This window comes from Elgaria multicarinata, chromosome 11 (genome assembly GCF_023053635.1).
Source record: "Elgaria multicarinata webbii isolate HBS135686 ecotype San Diego chromosome 11, rElgMul1.1.pri, whole genome shotgun sequence".
In the NCBI taxonomy this organism is placed as follows: Eukaryota; Metazoa; Chordata; class Lepidosauria; order Squamata; family Anguidae; genus Elgaria; species Elgaria multicarinata.
Window position 1 is genome coordinate 45519842 of NC_086181.1, and position 20610 is coordinate 45540451.

The 20610-nt window shown below is 58.0% G+C and overlaps 1 protein-coding gene across 1 annotated transcript in view; it reads right to left on the minus strand.

Moving 5' to 3' along the window:
- Nucleotides 1-20610, minus strand: part of DNAH2 (dynein axonemal heavy chain 2) — a 96585-nt gene that overhangs the window by 59897 nt on the left and 16078 nt on the right. The window contains exons 7-17 of the mRNA XM_063138104.1: nt 20475-20604; nt 19852-20034; nt 15375-15589; nt 15057-15203; nt 13087-13243; nt 12172-12411; nt 11460-11648; nt 11005-11152; nt 6391-6583; nt 513-713; nt 46-202 (exon numbers count right to left, since the gene is read on the minus strand). Coding sequence (XP_062994174.1) covers nt 46-202; nt 513-713; nt 6391-6583; nt 11005-11152; nt 11460-11648; nt 12172-12411; nt 13087-13243; nt 15057-15203; nt 15375-15589; nt 19852-20034; nt 20475-20604 — 1960 coding nt within the window. The remainder of the gene's footprint in view (nt 1-45; nt 203-512; nt 714-6390; nt 6584-11004; nt 11153-11459; nt 11649-12171; nt 12412-13086; nt 13244-15056; nt 15204-15374; nt 15590-19851; nt 20035-20474; nt 20605-20610) is intronic.

Genomic DNA, 20610 nt, shown 5'->3' on the forward strand with positions numbered 1-20610 from the left:
GCTGGGGGCAGGAGGGCTGGCGCGCACCCCGGCCGCGGACCGTACCTCTTCCTCCACAGCCACCTCGTACTTCTCCAGGATGGCAAACTGCTCGTGGATGGGCGGGATCTGCCCCTCGATCTTGGGCAGCTCGTTCTGCAGGGTTTCGTGGAGCTGCAGGCTTTGGCTGAGCTCTTCCAGGGTCTGCGGGGGGCAGCTGACGCTGCGGGGCAAAGGAGCTTGTTTTATGCGGGGGGGGGGGGAAGGAGAGGCAGGCGCAAGGAAGAGGGAGCGCAGCTCAGTGGGGAGAGCCCCTGCGTTGCGTGCCGGCGGACCCCGGTTCGATCCGAGGCGTCCCCAGGCAGGGCTGGGAAAACCACCCGGGCCTGAAACCCTGGAGAGCCGCTGCTGCCGGCCAGTGCCGTCGTTCCTGGGCTGGATGGGCCCCGGGCCTGCCCCGGTCTGAGGCGGCTTCCGACGCTCCTGTCGCCCCGCGCCCCTCCCAGGGGAGCCGCGGGGGCCTCGGGACTCACTTGGCGGCGTTCACCTGGAGGTAGGTGTGGAGCTCGCGCAGGCGCCCGCTGGCCATCTCGTTCAGCAGGTTGGTGAGCTTGTTCTGCCACTCGTTGCAGTGCTGCACCACCGCTGCCTTCAGGTGGGAACAATCCAGCAGCACAAACTGGATGCTGAGCACCGTCTCCTCCTTCTGGACGTTGTTGGCCACCTCCATGTACCTGGTCCACAGACAGGCGCCCGGTTAGCCCTGGCAGCGGGGGCGCCTCGGCAAGACACCCTTTCCCCTGGAGAGGCACGGGGACTTCACCCCTGCTGCACCCCGACGTGGGCCATCTTTCAGAAGCTGCAAGAGCCCTCCCCAACCTGGTGCCCTTCAGGACACAGAATAACGGGCTCAAGTGACAGGAAGCCAGATTCCGGCTGGACATCAGGAAAAACTTCCTGACTGTTAGAGCAGTACGACAATGGAATCAGTGACCTAGGGAGGTTGTGGGCTCTCCCGCACTAGAGGCCTTCAAGAGGCAGCTGGACAACCATCTGTCAGGGATGCTTTAGGGTTGGTGCCTGCATCGTGCAGGGGGGTGGGACTGGATGGCCTTCCAACTCTACTATTCTGATTCTATGACTCCACCACCCAGCATACTGGCTGGAGAAGGCTGGGAGCTGTAGTCCAACATCTGGAGGGCCCAAAGCCAGTAGCACCCCTCTGTTGTCCCTTCACCCCACCCCAGCTACAGGTATTCCACAGCACACCGCCTCCAAACCGACCCCCACCCCCGTTCCACCCCACCCCCTCCGTGCTGCAGGAAAAAAGGCCTCCCTGGTTGCTTGCGATGCTGAAGTTCACTGAACTCCTGAGCAGCAGCTGTGCTGGCGTTGCTGTAGTGAATCTAACGTACCTGAGTGCAACCTGCATAGATTAGTCAGGTTCGTTAATAAACCACATCCATCCAATCCTCAACCTCAGCTTGCCTAGACTCTAAATAAGGTCTCACTTGACCCAGATCTCAAAATTCCCAAGATCCCTCTGCTGCTTTAGGTTCTAGGCTGGCTGGAGGGGGAGGCTGGGAGCGTTCTAAGTCCCGGGTGGCACATTTGGGGGGAGGCCTTTAGGCGAAAAGAACAGCAGCTTCTCCTGGCCTCGGCACACGTGGTGACAGACAGGCCCCGCCCGCCTGCCCTCTGTCCTCGAGCCACGCGAGTTCTGTCCCACGGCCACGCAACAGGAGCAGTTTGGGGGAAGGAGAGGCAGATCCCTGCAAGTGGTTGGTTAATTGAAACGTGGCTTCGTCCTCGTCTCCCTGACTCATCGAAGCAAGGGAGGCCGGCAGGCGGAGGACCCTTCCAGCCCCAAGGGATCTTATTAAATTTTCCTGTTTCATTAATTAATTCCCTGTCAATGGGTCACTGGAAACACAAAGGCAAACTTTACTAACGGGGATACAAAGGAAACGAGGAAAACAACACAGCCCCAGCGGAGACCAATGGGGGGGCAAGGTAACCGCCGGGCCCTGGCAGAGACGGATTGGGCGGCAGCGTCCCTCGCCCCCGCCCCCCTCCTTACGAGTCCAAATTTGCCTCTCCCGCCCCCCCCCCCCCACGCCGGGCCCGTAAATTAAGTGTGTCAGGAGTGCTGAGTCAGCAGAGCGTGGAGGCCAGCTGGAAAGATGCTGGTGGGAGCGCGAGGGAGATGGATGCCGCACAGCAACACCCGGCTCCTCTCCGCCGGCGCATGTGGCACAAACGCGGCGGAAAAGCCAGCCCCCTGGTGACGGTTACTTATGGGCTCTTTTGCTGACCTCCCGTTAAAAGTGGTCCGTTCCCCCCCTCGTTGCCTTAAACTTGGGAATTTATCGGGCGCACGCTTGAGAATGCGAGGAATCAGAAACTCGTAAAATGTGCTGCAAAGGAAAAAGTTCAAAAGGCAAACGGCAGCTGCTGGAGAGGCCCCCGCCCGGGCAGCCTGCCCCAGGGACACCCTTGACCTGCCCGTGACACCGGGGCGCTCAGAGGACGCCGCTGTTCCTCTTCGTCGCCCGTATTTTTCCACCGCAACAAACCTCAAACCGCCAAGCAGAGGCGGCCTCAAGTCCTCCGGCGGCTTCCCGTCTCCCTCTTGAACGTGAGAGCGAGCGAGCGAGCAAGCGAGCAAGCGAGCTCCTGGGGGTGAGGGCGGGGAGGGGGCCAAGTCTCTCTCTCTCTCTCTCTCTCTCTTTCCCTCTCTCTCTCCCTCTAAAGCACTCAACATGCTTGTTCAATAAATTATTAAAAGATTAAAGGATCAGGGATGGAATCCTTCCGCTGATTCCTCTCGCATGTAGACACGAATCGCTCTTGGCCATGATGCCTTCCTCTCCGGGGCCAAGGCAAGTGAACTGGCAGAAATGGAGGGGGGGGCTCGGCCTGGCTCACCAGAGGAGGAGGAGGAAGAGGAGGAGGAGGAGGAGGAGGAAGCAGCTCTGTCCGGCTTCTCCTGCCCAAACTGAGCAGTGGCAGGGGAAAGAGCCTCTGGAAACCGGCCAGGGCACCGGGCAAAAAATGCCCACTTCCTCTTTCCTCCCCAAACGTTTCCCTCGTCTGTCGGCCCCGTGACCCTGCGGAGCAGGCACCTGGCCTGGGCTCTGTCTTTCAGTCCTCGTTCTCTTGGGTTTCCTCCCCTCGGCCAAAACTCTGGTCCCTGGACTGCTGTCGCCTTCTCCCCTCCGCTCTGCCATCGCCTCGCGCCTCTCCAGCGCTCTGCTGCCCAAATCGTTCTCCCCTCTCGTTGTTCCCGCCACAGGACACCGTACCGCACCCCCCCACACCTAAATCTCTAGCCTGGCTTTCTGTCTGGTCCTGGATCCCTCCCTCCCCCAATTCGCCCTCCGCTCTTCCACCCGGACACATCCGTTCCAGGGATCTTCACTTCTGCTGTTCCACCATCCTCTACCGCCCGAGGGCCTCCTGCTCCCTCAAAAGACTCCATCACTCCTTCTCTTCGGCTGCCCCCTGGGCCCCGGGGCCTGTGCGCCCCTCATTTCCCCCCTGCCTCCACTTGCCTCTGTTTCCTCTCTCGGTTCCCGCCATGTTGAATTTTAGAACGCACACTCCTCTAATTAGGGAGCTGTCCTAGAGCGCACACTGACGGCACTCTAGGAGTCGTCATCCTCATGCCTCTGGCAAAGTCGGGGTTGGGGGGGTGATGGGAAGCCCAGCTTCCCTTCCCCCTCTGCCTCCCATCAGGAGACCAGACCAACGGGGTCCGGCCGTGGCTCCCGCCTCAAGGAAGGGAGGCCCAGCAGCAAGCGTGGAGGCTGCCCGCCGAAGCAGGGAGACGATTCTTCCCCCCCCCACCCGAAGGGCCCGCCTAGTTCCCGAGCCAAGGCCTCTCGCTTCCCCGGCCCGGCCAACCCCGCCGGGCAGGGTCTCCGAGGGCGGACCGGCTTTCCGAGCCTATTTGCTTAGTCTACTGTAGCAGCTGGATCTTGTTTACAGAGCTCTTAATGCGATGTCTCCAGGGGGAGAGCTGTACAAACATCCGACGTGAGCGCTCAGGCTCCTTGTATTCCTCTCCCCGGTTTGGGTTGCCTGCAATCACTTTTGACATTTGCATGGAAACAGGTTTCCTTCTTCCCGCTGCTCGTTCTCCCAAAGCCATCGCTCAAGCCGCGCTGGGTTCCAGCCTCCGCCGCTGGACTGGGCAGGGCAGCCGTTGAGAGGCGCACAGCGGCGGTGCCCCCGCGGCCTGCGGCGGGAAGGGAAAGCGGAATGCCCTCGCCGACGGGAGCCGCAGGGGAGGCGAAAGAGGGCAGGCAGGTGGCCCGGCCCCGCTCTCCCACAAAGCTTTGCTTCGGGCAGGGCGCGGCTGGAACGCTCCACGGTGTGCCTGGGCAGCGGGGGGAGTCCTCAGCTGATCTTTTGGGCCCAGCTCCGCAAGCTGAAACGGGGGACGCCAAGGACAACACCCACCCCTCGGGGCAGCCTTCCCCAAGCTGGCGCCCTCCGGAGGCGTCGGAGTGCAGCTCCCGGCATCCCCAGCCGGCCGGCTGGGGATGCCGGGAGCTGCACTCCGACGCCTCCGGAGGGCGCCAGCTTGGGGAAGGCTGCTGTAGGATGAGGTCATGACCAGCTCGCCGCCTTTTCGACGTGGGCTGGCGTTATCACGTGACGTGGCCGGCGTGCGCTCAATGGGCCCCGTGGCCAAATCCGGACCGACAGCCGGCCGACTGTTGCCAGAGGGGATAGCTTAAGGGCGTGGCGCATCCTGTAAGGGGGCCCCCCAGGCTTTCCTGGCCTCGCTTGCCAGGAGTGTCTTCCGTCCCTGATCTCCAGAAGCCGGTGGGCTCCTGCTCGCTCCCGGGCCTGGCCTCCAAAATGCCCAGCTTCCCTCTTGGTCCCTGCTTCCGGGCCCCTCGTCCTTCATCTGTGCAGGTGGAGTGCCTTCGCTGCGGGCCGGACTCTCGCTCCTACCCTCCCTACCGGAAAGGCTCTCTGGGTCAGCCTATGCCTCTGACGGGAGGGACCCGTGCCGATCCTTTAGGATGCTTTAGGGTGGATTCCTGCCTGGAGCAGGGGGTTGGACTCGATGGCCTTGTAGGCCCCTTCCAACTCTGCTATTCTATGATTCTATGACCCAATCGTGGCAGAATTGCCCCTGCCCAGCAATCCGAGGCTAGGCCTCTTCCAGGGCAGCTGCCTTTTCTCTCCTTCCTGCTATGGCGGATGATCCCAGGGGCGGGACAAGATGCGATTGGTGCCTCCCAATACCTAATGGAAGGGATCCAGTAGCTCACGTCCAAATATTCACCAGCTGCATCATGACTTGGCTCATCGCGTTGGAGAGATCCTGGGGCTGTGCACGGAGCTACCGCGCATCATCCCATGGGAACAGCTCAGGCATGGGGAGGCTCTGGGCCTTGCGTTGCCCGCATGAGAAGAGCGTGGTCAGAGAGGATCAATTTGTTCCACCTCACCCAGCATCCGGATTGCTTCTCACAGTGGCCAACCCGCTGACGGCTCAGTTCAGACAACACGTTTCTCAACCGCCCAGAGAGCTACGGTTATTGGGCAGTATAAAAATATAATAAATAAATAGTGGTTTTAGAACTCCACCGGGGAGTTTTTTGTCTGGCGGGAAAATTCCACACAACGGCGAAGGTTTTTTTTTGGAAAACACTCCATGCAGAATATCTACGCTGTGCAGAGGAGAGTTCTTGCACAACCGTTGTGTTGTGTGGAGGGCTCTGTGGAGTGTTCCACTGCGTTGCCTTTTCCCGCTGGCTACAGAGTTCCCTGGCAAGAGCGGCGAAAGGAGCAAGTGCCGTTCTGGGAGAGCCGCTAGGATTGGTTTTTTTTTGCAGCAATCCTCTCTCATGCAAGCACTGAGTCATTACTGACTCTTGGAGGGACGCCAGCTTTCACTGACGTTTTCTTGGCAGGCCTTATAGTGGTGTGGTTTGCTGTTGCCTTCCCTGGCCGTTATTACCTTTCCCCCAGCTAACTGGGGGACCCGAGCCGGCTGCCTGAAACTAGCTTCCGCTGGGATCAAACTCAGGCCGTGAGGAGAGTTTCAGCATCAGAAACTGCTGCTTTACCGCTCTGCGCCACACGAGATACCATCGGGAGGAGAGAGGGCAGAGGAACTGCCACTCAAACGCCGTGTTGACTTTTAGTCAACTCCACGGTAGCCCACAGTCACACAACGGTGGAGTTAGAACATGTTGTGTGGGGAATATACCCCCTAAAAACTCAACCGTTGAGTGGAGTTTTCACACTGCGTTGACTAACGTGTTGCCTGACCTGAGCCGATGTTTCCAGGGAGCCCGCAAGGAGGACCTGAGGGCAACAGCCCCGGCACGTATCCCTAGCCGCCATTTACAAACTCACCCTCGCCCACCCCCAGCCGTTCCCACTTACCGAGCCGTGTCAGCATCAAAGGACGACACCAGCGGGTTGAGGTGCCGGTAGCGGTTGATAAAGGCATCTTTGTTGACTTCCCAGATCTCGCGGTACACATCCCAGGTCTTCAGGTATGTCTGGAGATGCGTTGCATTACTCTGCATGCCGTTGCTGATCTGCGCCTGGATTTTCTTTATGTCCTCATCCCGTTCTGAGGAAGGGTAAAGAAACCAGGTGTTGTGAAGCTGCCAAGACCCGGCCAACTACAGACTGTTGCAATTCCTTGACGCCCATCTGGCCAGCCTCACTAAGCCAAGCCCAGGGTCCCCCACCTTGAGCCCAATGTAGAACCCACCGGATCCAAATAGCCTCCACCGAAAAGTTCTTGAAGAACTCAAATGCAAAATTGCTGGTCTTCTAATGTAGATGTGCAACTTGTCATGAAGATCAGCCTCCAGTCCTCAGTACTGGAGGACTGGAAGGTAGCCAACATAAAGCCCATTTTAAAAAAGAGATCCAGACAGATCCAGGAAATGACAGATAAAATTGCAGGGTACACGTAAATTTGCACAGCCAATCCGTGGAAAGCTTTATTGAAGATAACATTATTAATCAAATAAAAGGACAAGCCTTGATGAGGAAGAATCAGCATGGCTTCTGCTATGGGAAGTCTCGCCTTTTGAAGTCCCTTGAGAGCGTCAACAAGTATGTATATAGGGGCGATGCAATAAACGTTATTTACTTGGCCTGCCAAAAGGCTTTTGTCAATGTCCCTCATCAAAGTCTCTTCAGTACACCAAAAAGACATGGGCTAAGACAGCAGGTCCTTATTAGGAGCATCAAACTCAAGGTACCATGGCTGATAGTATCAAAAGCTGCTGAGATCATAGAATCATAGAATAGCAGAGTTGGAAGGGGCCTACAAGGCCATCGAGTCCAACCCCCTGCTCAATGCAGGAATCCACCCTACAGCATCCCTGACAGATGCTTGTCCAGCTGCCTCTTGAAGGCCTCTAGTGTGGGAGAGCCCACAACCTCCCTAGGTGACTGGTTCCATTGTTGTACTGCTCTAACAGTCAGGAAGTTTTTCCTGATCTCCAGCTGGAATCTGGCTTCCTTTAACTTGAGACCGTTATTCCGTGTCCTGCACTCTAGAAGGATCAAGAAGAGATTCTGGCCTTCCTCTGTGGGACAACCTTTCAAGTCTTTGAAGAGTGCTATCATGTCTCCCCTCCATCTTCTCTTCGCCAGGCTAAATGTGCCCAGTTCTTTCAGTCTCTCTTCAAAGGGCTTTGTTTCCAGACCCCTGATCATCCTGGTTGCCCTCCTCTGAACATGCTCCAGATGTCCCAGAGAACCAGCTGGGTCTTGCTCCTTCTGTCCCTCTCTCAGCAGAGGTCATCTCACAGGGAAAAGTCACAGAAAAGGGGCAAGCAAAACAATCTGTGGGGCTGGAGCACAGCCCCTATGACAAAAGCTGGAGCACAGCCCCTATGACAAAAGGCAAGGCTTGAGGGACAGATGTGATTCACCCCCAGATGTGTCACCTGGGGGTGGGGGGAGCAGGGGGAGTTAATAAAACCAGCTCTCATAACACCAGCACTAACATGGATGGACAGCAGACGCAGGCCAGCCAAGGGGGGAAGCCCTGCTGTACAAGCGCCATATGCCTGGAATTCATTGCCCCAAGACACAGCACTGGCCGTTACCTTAGGGCCAGGCTACACGTTACATTAAAGGTGTGGTTTGTTGGAGGGGGGGTTAACCCTTTCTCTCTGCTCTGGGGGGTGGGGTGGGGAGGTCCTCCCACCCCAACCGAGAGAAGCTACCATTGCAGCCTTTCCCAACCTCCCTCACCCCCCCACGATGCGTTGGACTGCATCTCCCAGAATCCCCTAGCCATCTATGCCGGAAGGCCCCAGGTTTTGAAAGGCTGTGTTATGGGCTGCCCTGGATATCTGATAGATGGCTGAGATATCCCGAGAAGTTTTCTGCGTTGTTTTCCTAATTGTCCCTCGCCTAGCTCAGAGGTCTAGAAACAAAGCCCTATGAGGAGAGACTGAAAGAACTGGGCATGTTTAGCCTGGAGAAGAGAAGATGGAGGGGAGTCATGAGAGCACTCTTCAAATACTCGAAAGGTTGTCACACAGAGGAGGGCCAGGATCTCTTCTCGACCCTCCCAGAGTGCAGGACACGGAATAACGGGCTCAAGTTAAAGGAAGCCAGATTCCGGCTGGACATCAGGAAAAACTTCCTGACTGTTAGAGCAGTACGACAGTGGAACCAGTGACCTAGGGAGGTTGTGGGCTCTCCCACCCTAGAGGCCTTCAAGAGGCAGCTGGACAACCACCTGTCAGGGATGCTTTAGGGTGGATTCCTGCATTGAGCAGGGGGTTGGACTCGATGGCCTTGTAGGCCCCTTCCGACTCTGCTATTCTAGGATTCTAGGATTCCACCAGGCTTCAGGGAACTCGGGCACCGTGATGCTAAACCTCACAAGCCATCAGGGGAAGTGGAGCCTGCAGGCCTCCTTTTCGGGAGGAAAGCCGAACCATGAGAGGCGCAAACCAAAATCACCTCTCTTCTTTTCCCTTCCAGGATACGGGGTGGGGTTGGAGGCAGCCTCCTACCAGCACCGCCTCTGTGTTACTCCATCGTCCCCTCTCAAGACTTCCCGGGGAGCCTCCAGGAGGTGCAGAGGCAGCGCCATGAATCACACACCGCGACACAAACAAGCACTGGGGGGGGGGAGGGAGAGGCAGCAGCAGCAGCAGCACAACACCAAAGTCTTCCTGGGCTTCAGCCCTGAGTAAAAAGGCTGAAAACAGAACCCGACAAAAGCCCGGCGGCAGCCTGGCTGTTTGTGCCTGCAGTTTGTGCCTGGCCGCGGTTCGGAGCGTGTCTCTCTCCTTGGCTGCAAGAGGCCCCCCACAACGGCTGCAAAATCCCCGCCTCGCATCTGGCTCTTCTAGAGCTGCCGGCTGTAGGATGTAACGACCGCCGAAGGCCGTTATAATGGCTGCCAAGCGCAAGGGGAAGGAGGCCGGGCTCCACTGCTTCTCCCACTCTGCCTGCCAAGGCCCGCCTCCGCTCCAACATGCGCTCCGTAAACCGCTTCGTTGGGAGAGACCCTGAAGGCCTGCTCTGCCCCACTGTGCCCCGTTTCTCCTTGCCAACAGGGCTCCTGCCCCCGCCCCCACAATGTCACACAGAGGCAACAGGTTCTGGAGAGGGAGGCCAAAGCCCACGGGTCACAGGCCAGCAGCCCTTGGGGAACGACACTCTGCTGGCTCTCGGAGAGGGGAGAATGCCCGCCAGCCTGGCAAGGCATCAGCCCCGCTCCCCTGCCACTCCCCTCTGCTCAGCACCTTGTAGCAGGGATGCAGGATGGGGACCCAGACCGCGGGGCCGCTCACGGACAACATGGCTTCATGGAACAGCACCTTCGCATGCGCACGTTGTTCCCAGGCAGGCCACCCACTCCGTCCACGTCTTGCAAACGGAGGGGGGGGGAGCCAGGTCATGACGGGCAGACCCTGAAGCTCAGGCTCCTTTCCTAATAAGGCCGGGAAGCGACTCTGTGGGGGTCCTGTGGAGCTCACTCCTAGGGAGGTTGTGGGCTCTCCCACACTAGAGGCCTTCGAGAGGCAGCTGGACAACCACCTGTCAGGGATGCTTTAGGGTGGATTCCTGCATGGAGCAGGGGGTTGGACTAGATGGCCTTGTAGGCCCCTTCCAACTCTGCTATTCTAGGATTCTAGGATCTATTACTATCATCATCATCATCAACCAGGATGATCAGGGGTCTGGAAACAAAGCCCTATGAGGAGAGACTGAAAGAACTGGGCATGTTTAGCCTGGAGAAGAGATGATGGAGGGGAGACATGAGAGCACCCTTCAGATACTTAAAAGGTTGTCACATAGAGGAGGGCCAGGATCTCTTCTCAACCCTCCCAGAGTGCAGGACATGGAATAACGGGCTCAAGTGACAGGATGCCAGATTCCAGCTGGACATCAGGAAAAACTTTCTGACTGTTAGAGCAGTATGACAATGGAATCAGTTACCTAGGAAGGTTGTGGGCTCTCCCACCCTAGAGGCATTGAAGAGGCAGCTGGACAACCCTCTGTCAGGGATGCTTTAGGGTGGATTCTTGCATTGAGCAAGGGGTTGGACTCGATGGCCTTGTAGGCCCCTTCCAACTCTGCTATTCTAGGATTCTATGATGTCACTTCAGCAGCAAGGAAAGGCCTATTTATTTCCCCGGGGCTTTTTCCATGGTTTTATCTCTGCACATGGTTTTAAAGTACTCATTCGAAACGGTTCTGCTTTTCATATGTGCGTTGCGCCTTTTATAGCACCACCCCGCGCATATTTCGACAGGAAGAATCCTCCAACTCCCGGCATTCCTCAGCCAGCCACGCTAGGAGTTGTACAACTTCTTTTCTGTCGAAACATGCACAGGATTTGCACCCTTAATTGCTTTCCTTCTGTTTTGAATGGGGCGGGGTGCCGGTGGCGGTTATGAGCCACGCCAGGAACTTGCTTGAAGGTGGAAATTTCCAGAATAATTAGTAAGTCTTGAAACGATCCCTTGTCGGTTCTGCTCCTCCTTGCTCCGAGGGCCTCCTTACCCACGAGGGCAGAGATGGGCTCGCGGGCAAACTTGCGCCTGGTGAGGATCTCCGGGAGGTGGCGGAAGACAGCGATGCTGGTGATCAGGTGGACGCTGATGTCGTTGACCATGTTCGCCAGCTGAGCGAGAGTCGGAGAAAACTCCACCTGCGGGAGCAGAAGCCGGTGGGTCCGCAGAACGGGCCGGGAGCCCCCAGCGAGCCCCCAGGGAAGCCGCGGGCACAAAGCCAATGATGAAGAAGGCCTGAGCAGAAAGGAAGCCTCTCCCTTTCTTTTTAAGAACCGAAATCCAATCCGTTTTCTCACTTCGAAAGGTTTCTTTGTTCACGTGGCATTCCAGAGGATGAAGGAGCAAGACGCCCAACGTGCATTCTTGCCCGCCCCATCAGAAAAGCCCCCCAGGGGGCTTTTCGAAGAGTCCAGAGCAAATGAGGACGGAGGGGGGTGGACTCACCTGTGGGGTCTGGCCGGGGTAGTTGTCCTGCAGAATCACCTTCACCCTGAAGAGGGGGTTTGGGCTGGTCTTGCCGTCCCCGTTGATGGCTTTGGAGAGCTCCATCAGGGACCACTTGACGTTCAGCCGCAGGGCGTCCTCCATCATCCGGTCCATCTTGACTGTGTAGTTGAACCAGTGCTGCTGAACCTGCAGGGCAAGAGGCAGCGGGATCTGGGCTGCGGCAGAAACACCCTCACAGAGAACCCACGCAGCAGCAGCAGGCCCTCTTCCACGCCGCAGGCGGGCGGAAGTTCCATTCGGTTTCTGTGGGAACTTTCTACCGTGGCCTGAAATTCCACCGCAAACCACTTTGCCCAGCGACGAAGGACGACTGATGTCCGTGACCAGGTTAGTGAGAGACAACGCGGCCCACCGCTCCAGCGACCCTAACCCTTCCAAATGCGCACTCTGCAGTCGCTGAATTGTAATCTCCCCCCCCCCCCCCGGTGCCATTCCAAAGTGTTCCTTACCTGAAACGCAACAGCACCACCTGGAGGGAGTTGCAGAAATGAACCCACCAGGCGCTTCAATTCCTCTCGGTGCCATTCAATTAATTCTAATGCACTTCGTTATTTTGTTATTTTTGGAAAGTAAAAGCTGCCGCTTTCAACCAAGCCCCAGGTCGGGCTCCGTGCCCTGAACCCGGCCCATCCCCACCTAGCCTGCTCACCTCTGGCCCGTCATGCTTGAAGACTTCGTACGTCTGCCGCATGATAGCAATGCTGTCTTCGTGGAAGTTGATGAGCTTCTTCTGCCCCAGGTCCCGGTGGTCCTTCTGGTCCTCCTCGAACTCCAAGTCATTGTACACCCGCTTGCCCGTGATACGGACCAGCAAGGCTTCACTCATCTGCTGGGCCCAGCGGGCGATGGCCAAGGTGGCCGCCTTGTACTCGTTCACAATGTTCTGCACCTGTGGGGAAGGCAAAGGGGAGGAGGAGGGAAGGCAGCCGGGCTCAGGGGGAGACGCAGGCAGAGCAGAGCTGGCCTGGGGCGGGGGCCCAGCTGGCGCCCGTATTCGCCCTGCGCAGAGGGTGGGGGAGCAGACCAGCCCCTCTGCTGAAAGCGGGCCGGGCAGGGAACACTGGCGGAACCCCGCTTGAAGAAATCCTGGGCTCAGCACCACGGGGGATGCCAAAGCAAGCCACGCCCACCCAAGGAGGAGGAGGAGGAGGAGCTTGCCAGAGGGCCAGCTAAGAGATGGGAGGCTGCTTCACAACGAGAGGGGAGAATCATTTGGGCAGCAGAGCGCTGGAGAGGCGCAAGACGATGGCAGAGCGGAGGGGAGAAGGCGGCCGCAGTCCAGGGACCAGGGTTTTGGCCGAGGGGAGGAAACCCGAGAGAACGAGGACTGAAAGGCAGAGCCTAGGTGGAGCCAGCCACGTCCAGAGGGAGGCACCGTGGCTGTCTTTGTACCACTTCGGCAGCAGAAGAGGAGCTCAGAGAACGTGAGGAGCCAGGGTTGCCCGGAAGCGAGAGCTGCCTGGCCCTCGAAGGCCTTGGGAGTCGGGCGCGCACCCCGTTGCCCCCGCCCCTCGGGATGCAGCCAGGCTCCCGGCGTCCGACCGCCCCGACCTTGCGCGCTGACCTTGCTCGCGTGCAGCCGGCACTCGGAGATGAAGACGGTGCTCGCCCCTTTGAGGGACCAGTGGAGCTTCTTCAGGCCCGGCTGGATCTTCCGGTCGAGGTAGCGGATGCGCTCCCGGAAGAGGCCCCTCTCTTCGGCAGACAGCATGCTGATGATCCTGAGGGGACACGACACGCGCGTGAGGCCTCTCCCTTCCCCTCCGGAACGGGCCCAGCCCAGATCCCCACATTAGGCAGAGTGGATTCCTCCAGATGCGACTGATTGCAGGCGCCAATGTCGAAGGACGCAGGGTCAGGTTTCCTTATTAAGGGCATCAGGAGAGCCCTGCCGGAGCAGACCCGAACGGTCCAGCACCGGTTTCCCTTAGTGGCCAACCCGACGCCTCCGGGAAGCCCACAAGCAGGCCCCAGCCCTCCCCATGTGCTGCTGTTCCTTAAGAGGCGCATTGCCGCTGGACATGGGCGTTCCGTACGGCCATCACGGCTAATGGCCCCTGGCGGACCACTCCTCCGCCTCCTTCTCCCTCTTCATGACTTGGTTCTAATCCCTCTCAAAAACCTTCTGAGCTACAGGCCATCACTCCGTAATAAGGAGGGGTAATCCCTACCTGGTTTCCACATAACGTTAAGCCATGATACGGGTTGTGGAATTCTGGGTTGTCATGCTGTGCAGACCCCGGCACACTAACAAATCATGGTTAAGCACAAACAGCCCAGGGAGAGAACCGAGGGTTTGTCGTTGTGGTGCAAACTCTGGGTTGTTTAAACCATGGGTTGTTCAAGGGTTGCCTCGCCAGGCTACAGAGGGGGGCAACCAAGGCCCGTGAAAGACAGACAAACAAAACCAGCCACTCCATAGGCCGGTGCCACAGCACCACAGAGGCATTTAGGATATATGGAGGGAGCGGGCAAAGGAGGAGGGAAAACAACAACCCAAAGATTGACCACAGTATGTTAGATCGTCTGCCAGAAAAACCCTGGGTAGGGCAACAAACCATGGGTTAAAGAAACCATGGGTTAGGGTTATGTGCAAACAAGGTCATAGTGTCCATGAAGTGGAATTCCCCCCCCCCCCCAAAAAAAAAGTTTCAGTCCATGCCTGGAGTGTTTCCCGGACTGTGTTAGTGATTCTAAGTACAGGATGCCAAAGTGACCTTTACTCCCAATTGAGTGACCTGGGAGGTACAAGGGCGTACTTCATCCCTGGAGCGTTATCGCTTAGACCACCCCCACCCCCCGCACCTAGATGGGATCCAAACAAGCCCGTCAGGCGCGCAGGCCGGCTTCAACCCTTCCCTGTTCTCAGCCAGGAGAGCTTTTGCTGAGGACCGGGAAGGAAGGGTGCCCATTTCTCTCCCCGCAGCACCAGCTTGGTCTCCAATTAATTCCCGAGTGGAAAAAAGCCAGCACAAAAGAAACGCTTACACTTGTGTCATGATAAAAAAAAAAAAAAAAAAATGCAGCTGCCAAGACAAAGCTCATTTCAAACAACACTTTCTCGGCAGAGAAAACGCCTCCGTGTCACACTTCGGAAAAGACGGTGGCAAAACCGAGAGAACGCGCACACGCACACGCACCCCGCACCCCCCGCTGCCAAACACACCTTCGGAAATCATACACAGGAACTGAAGTCTTCCGACCTCCTTTTGGAGCCGGCCACCACCTCCCGAGGCACAGCTGCCTCCTCCTGATGAGACCCCCCGCGTCACCGGGGGTCATGCTGGAGCACAGGCAGGGCTGGGGCTGAGGCGGCAGCTCCCAGGTGAGGCCTTGGCCGTGCCACTGCTCTGCCTGGTTCAGAGAACTCGCCCCCTGCTCCTCCCAGCTCTCCCCTGACCACAGAAAATCCTCTAGAGAGGGAGAGGCGGAAGGAGCCGTGCAGGCAGGGCCTTCCTTCCGAAGGGCGGCACTGGGAGAGGGGCCCCGCCAGCGGCCCAGGGCATCGGAGGCAGCAGCAGCCGGGCCACGAACCTGTTGTAGTCTCGGGCCACCAGCAGGAGGTTCTCCCGGAGGTTCCGCAGGTCCTCCTTCCTCTCGTAAACCTCCACCACGTAGTGGGGGATCTCAAAGAGCACCCGGTCCCAGTAGTGGATTTCCACAAATAGTTTCAGCAGCTGCCTGGGGAGGGAAGCGCAGAGGAATCATAGAATCATAGAACAGCCGAGGTAGAAGGGGCCTACAAGGCCATCGAGTCCAACCCCCTGCTCAAGGCAGGAGGCCACGTGAGGCGGGGATCCGGCCCCCAGGGCGCCGCCCCGCCCCGCTCCGCCCCCCCCCCCCCCGACGCACTTGTCAAAATTGATGTCCAGCATGCCGGCCTTCTCGGTGCTCAGGACCAGGAGGGGGGTGTCGAGGCGCTTCAGGCAGTCCTTGTCCAAGGTCTGGGTCCACCCCTGGAAGGTCTTCCTCTCGATCTCGTCCATGGCCTGAACCAGCAGCTGGTAGGACTGGAAGCTCTCCTCGCCCGTCCCGATGTGGGGGATGAAGTGGGCTTGAGTAAGGCACTGCCGGGGGGGTGGGGGGGAAGCGAGAGGGCTCTCCTCAGGAGCAAGCAAGGCGGGGGGGGGCTCGAGGCCACTTCTTGCCCTTCCCCTGCTTGTGAAGGGAGCCAAAGAGGCCTGCCAGGGGAAGGGTGGTGCCCTTCAGACACAGGGAACGCACGGCTCCACGCCTCGCCCGCCGCCTGGCACGGTCTGATTTGCAGGAGCTCTCCAGGAAGGCCGGCAGAGAAGGTGTTTCGCATCACCCGAGGTGCTCGGGGTCACACCAAAGGCCTTCTGGGTGCCAAGCGCAGGCTGTACCACGGAGTCCAGCCCAAACCAGTTCCAATCAGAAGCACAGCCAGGTCTGAGGATCCCCCCAGCCCCCCCCCCCCAATTATGGAACGATCTCCCTGACGAGGCCCACCTGGCACCAACACTGTTATCTTTTCAGCGCCAGGTCAAGACCTTTCTCTTCTCCCAGGCATTTAACAGCATTTAACAACATATGCTGAGTTTGTTTGTTTATTAATGGACCCCAGAACTGTCATTGTTTAAAATGGATACTGTTGTTTTTATATTTTTTGATGGTTTTAAATTCTGTATACTTTTTAATGTTCACTGTTTTTTAACTTTTGTAAACCGCCCAGAGAGCTTCAGCTATGTATATAAATTAATTAATTAATTAATTAATTAAATAAATAAATAAATAAATAAATAAGACATTGGGGGGGCGGTCTCCCTGCCAGCCACCTCGGACCTGCTTTTTACCTGTCAGGTGGCAACGGCATCTCTTCCTCCTCCTGCTGTGCAGCAGCCCTGCCAAAGGAAAGCGCCTCCTCCTCCAGCCAGCACGGCAGCCCCGCCTCCACCCCCAGTTTAAATGGCAGCATTTCTCTTTACTAACTTCGATTAGCGGCACGCTGACCCAATCAAAAGCTGCCTTTGGGGAAGGGGGCGCATCCTCTCATCCGTCCAGACTCTCCCACCTCCCGCCATCGCCAAAGGCAGCCTCCGATTGGTTCAGGGCACTGCTAATCCAAATGAGCCGAGAAAAGAGGGCCGTCCAAAATGGCGGGCCGCAGCACTGTCCGGCCACTTTCGTGGCCCTTTCCGTGCCGGCAGGAGGAGGAGGAGAAGCCTTCGCCTCCCTCTGTGCTCCCCACGGTCATCTCTCAGTGCCATTTGGGGGCCCTCTCGGATCACGGGGCCCCGGACCTGTACACCGTGGTCCAACCCTAGCAGTGCCTCTGGTCCCAATGATCTGGCAGATACATGTTCTGCTCCCTTCCGACGCAGAGAGACGGCCTCTAAGATGGAAACTCTTGGCTGGCAACTGCCGGTGGCAATGCAGAAAAACGTGGCACCCAGCTCCCCTGCCTGAAGGCACAGACCCACCCACCCACCCCCGCCTGTTTCACTGGAAAGGACTGGTTCTGGTGGTTCTAAAGGCACACACGGATGTGCAGGGCCAGGGAGGGTATAATGGTGTCACATCAACACACCCACATTTTATCTTGTGCGGGAAAGGTCTTCCTGTGTGCATCTCAGAGGGAAGGGGCATTAGCCGAACAGCAGCTGGTTTTGAGCTCACCTATTTTTCCTGCCCCCTCCCTCCCACCCACCTGGCAGCCCCCCCCCCCCCCCCCCGGGCTCCATCTCCCCGTCTCCATCTCCACAAGAACATTAGTTCACTGCTTGGTCAACAGCGAGCACAGATGAAACGGGAAAATAAGATCCTGGTTGCCCATTAAACTCTTTCCGGTGGGTGTAAGAAAGAAAACAACATATGTCACCAAGAAAAATCGGGCCAGTTATTTGTGCCAAAATTAAAAATAATAAAAGAGAGGCTTTTAAAAAGCGTTTGTCATTAGCGGAGCTGATTCAGCCGTGGCGCCGTGGTTGCCAGCCAGTACGGGCGAGAGAAAACGCCACCGCTTGAGAAGTAATGCCACGTGGAGTGCTAGTTACCCGCGGCCTTCGAAGACTCACCAAAGCTGAGTAGCCCGTGATCCTCGGGGCAAACCCGTCCCCCCTCTCGACCCATAGCCCTGTGCCTGCCCTAAAGCAGAGATTTCCCAGATTCAGCTGGCGTGTCGGCCGCGAAATAGAGCCTCAGGCAGGTGGTCAGTAAGAGCAACCAAAGCTTCTCAAACTTGCTGGGCCTACGGCCTCCTGCTCCCAAGCCCTGGTCCTACAGCCCCTGCGACGCTGCTGGCCTCCCACCCAGGCCACACAGCATTTGTAAACCACCCAGAGAGCTTCGGCTATTGGGCGGCATAGAAATGCAATAAATAAATCATAGAATCCTAGAATAGCAGAGTTGGAAGGGGCCTACAAGGCCATGGAGTCCAACCTCCTGCTCCATGCAGGAATCTACCCTAAAGCATCCCTGACAGATGCTTCTCCAGCTGCCTCTTGAAGGCCTCTAGGGTGGGAGAAGAGCCCACCACCTCCTTAGGGAACTGGTTCCATTGTTGTACTGCTCTAACAGTCAGGAAGTTTTTCCTGATGTCCAGCTGGAATCTGGCTTCCTTTAACTTGAGCCCGTTATTCCATGTCCTGCACTCTGGGAGGATCGAGAAGAGATCCTGGCCCTCCTCTGGGTGACAACCTTTCAAGTATTTGAAGAGTGCTCTCATGTCTCCCCTCAATCTTCTCTTCTCCTGGCTCAACATGCCCAGTTCTTTCAGTCTCTCTTCATAGGGCTTTGTTTCCAGACCCCTGATCATCCTGGTTGCCCTCCTCTGAACACGCTCCCTCCAGTATTAGAGGGAGTAAGCCTGTGTGCACCAAATGAGATAGAATCCTAGAATCCTAGAATAGCAGAGTTGGAAGGGGGCTACAAGGCCATCGAGTCCAACCCCCTGCTCAAAGCAGGAATCCACCCTAAAGCATCCCTGACAGATGGTTGTCCAGCTGCCTCTTGAAGGCCTCTAGTGTGGGAGAGCCCACAACCTCCCTAGGTAACTGGTTCCATTGTTGTACTGCTCTAACAGTCATACTAAATAAATACTAAATAAATAAATTCCCACGTCTCTTCTGACTTATGCCAGTCTCCTCGACGCCGACACCCAAAGGCTGCCTTCCCCACCAGCCCCACACTCTCCTGGCTGCCCCCCATCAGCTGCTGTTTCAACTTCCAACTTGGCCCGGAGTGCTTAGGAAGCCTGACCGGAATCGCCGAGCAAATGGCGCCCCGCAGGTTTCTTGCCGTAAGGTGGGCAGAAGCCCGTGTGTCTCGCCTCGCCCCAGGCGCGAGAAATGCAGCGCTACAGAGACGGAGAGCCTGGAAACGCATCTTTGCTCTGCCTGCCAAGAGCGGCGTTTGGGGCCCGGCACACGTGCCGTTACGCCACAAACATCGAAAGAAGGACAGAGGAGCATCGAGGTCTAGGAATCTGGCGTAAAGAGAAGGTTCCCGGCAGGGGAGGAGCAGGATTCGGGCAGAGAGGACCAGAGGGAGCTGGCTTATGGGCCCTTGGCTTTGCATCCATCCCGACGCAGATTTGGCCATTTCAATTTCCAACTGTGCGCAGGGGAAGGAGGGGGGGGAGGAGCCTGATTGATGGTGGAAACGTCGTTTCGTTCCTACCCAACGTATAATTAAAGCTGTCAAAAGGAACTCAGCGACAGAGGATGTTATTGAGGTAAATGGCTGAGAAATAGACCAGAAAGCGGCGAGGTGGCTTGATGAATAAAGAAGAGCGTCCGTGCCCTCCTCCCCCAGAGGGCCGACGGCTTTGGCTGACCAGCAGAAGGGACCCCCTCCCAAGTCCCATGGAGGGCCCGTGGGCCCTCCATGGGACTTGGGAGGGGGTCCCTTCTGCTGGTCAGCCAAAGCCGTCGGCCCTCTGGGGGAGGAGGGCACGGACGCTCTTCTTTATTAATCGAGACTGATGTGAAGGTACATCACAGCGGGACAGACCAGCTCTGTCTCGCCGAGCATCGTGCGTCTGGCACAGGACGGAAGCCAAGAGCGGAAGCCACCGCTGCACGTCTTCCCTCCACCAGATCAGGGGGCGGACAGATCACGCGCAAACAAGTTGCGACTGGCGACCGTCGGTGCCTGTGCACCGTACGGCGGTGGCAGGAGCGGGGGGGGGGGGGCTGATGGCTGGGGGGGGTGCTGGGGGGCTTCAGGTAAGAGCCCAACCTGGACTGCCCTGCCCCGGCCTCTCGCCGATCCCCAGAACCCGTGGGGGGGCTACTGGGCGTTGCCTGACCTCACCCACCGAAGCCGAGGGCTCCGTCTCAGGCCAAATGCCTCCCCCGGAGCCCTTTACCTTCATGGGTTTGTCCACACGCCGCCGCAGAGCACGCATCCAGTGCGCCAGGCCTGAGCAGTGGCCCATGTAGGGGGGCAGGAAGGGGATCTTCTTGCTGAGCTCTTTGTTGACCAGGGCGAGCTCCCGGTTGAACAGCATGTAGATGTCGACTGTTTTCTTGTCAAAGGTGCGCCTGATGGCCTGGGGGAGAGGGAGGAGGCCTCGTGGGGTGCGCCGCCTGGGCGGAGGGGCGCCCAGACCTTTCCCACAAATCTCCCAAGCACCCCTTCCCCCGCCACCCAGGCATCCCACCACCCTCCAGGCACCCAAGAGTGGCGCTCGACCGTTGGGCTCACGGTGCACCAACTAGGCCAGGAGGGCGAGCCAAGCCCTGGCCAGGATGACCGCACACACCCACCCACACCCACACCCCGGTTAAGGGCACCACAGCTCAAGCCGGCCAGGAAGCCGCCCCTTTCTGACCTCACAGCTCTGCTCCAGACCGCAGAGGCGGCGTCCCAGCCAACTGTGGAGACGGTGCCGCAACGGTGGGGGTGGGCACACGCGGAGGCACGTCACGTGCCCCAGGGCAGGACCCCGCCCCCGATTGGGCCGAGGGACAGTCACCGGCTCAGGCGTACCTCTCGGGAGGACAAGTGGTGGAAGACGTCCTGGATCTCCACGCCCCGCTCCACGTCCTTGACGGTCTCAAAGGCGGAGCTCATCAGGTTCTGGGTCATCACCTCCAGGTCTTTGACACCGGCACGGAAGCTGAGG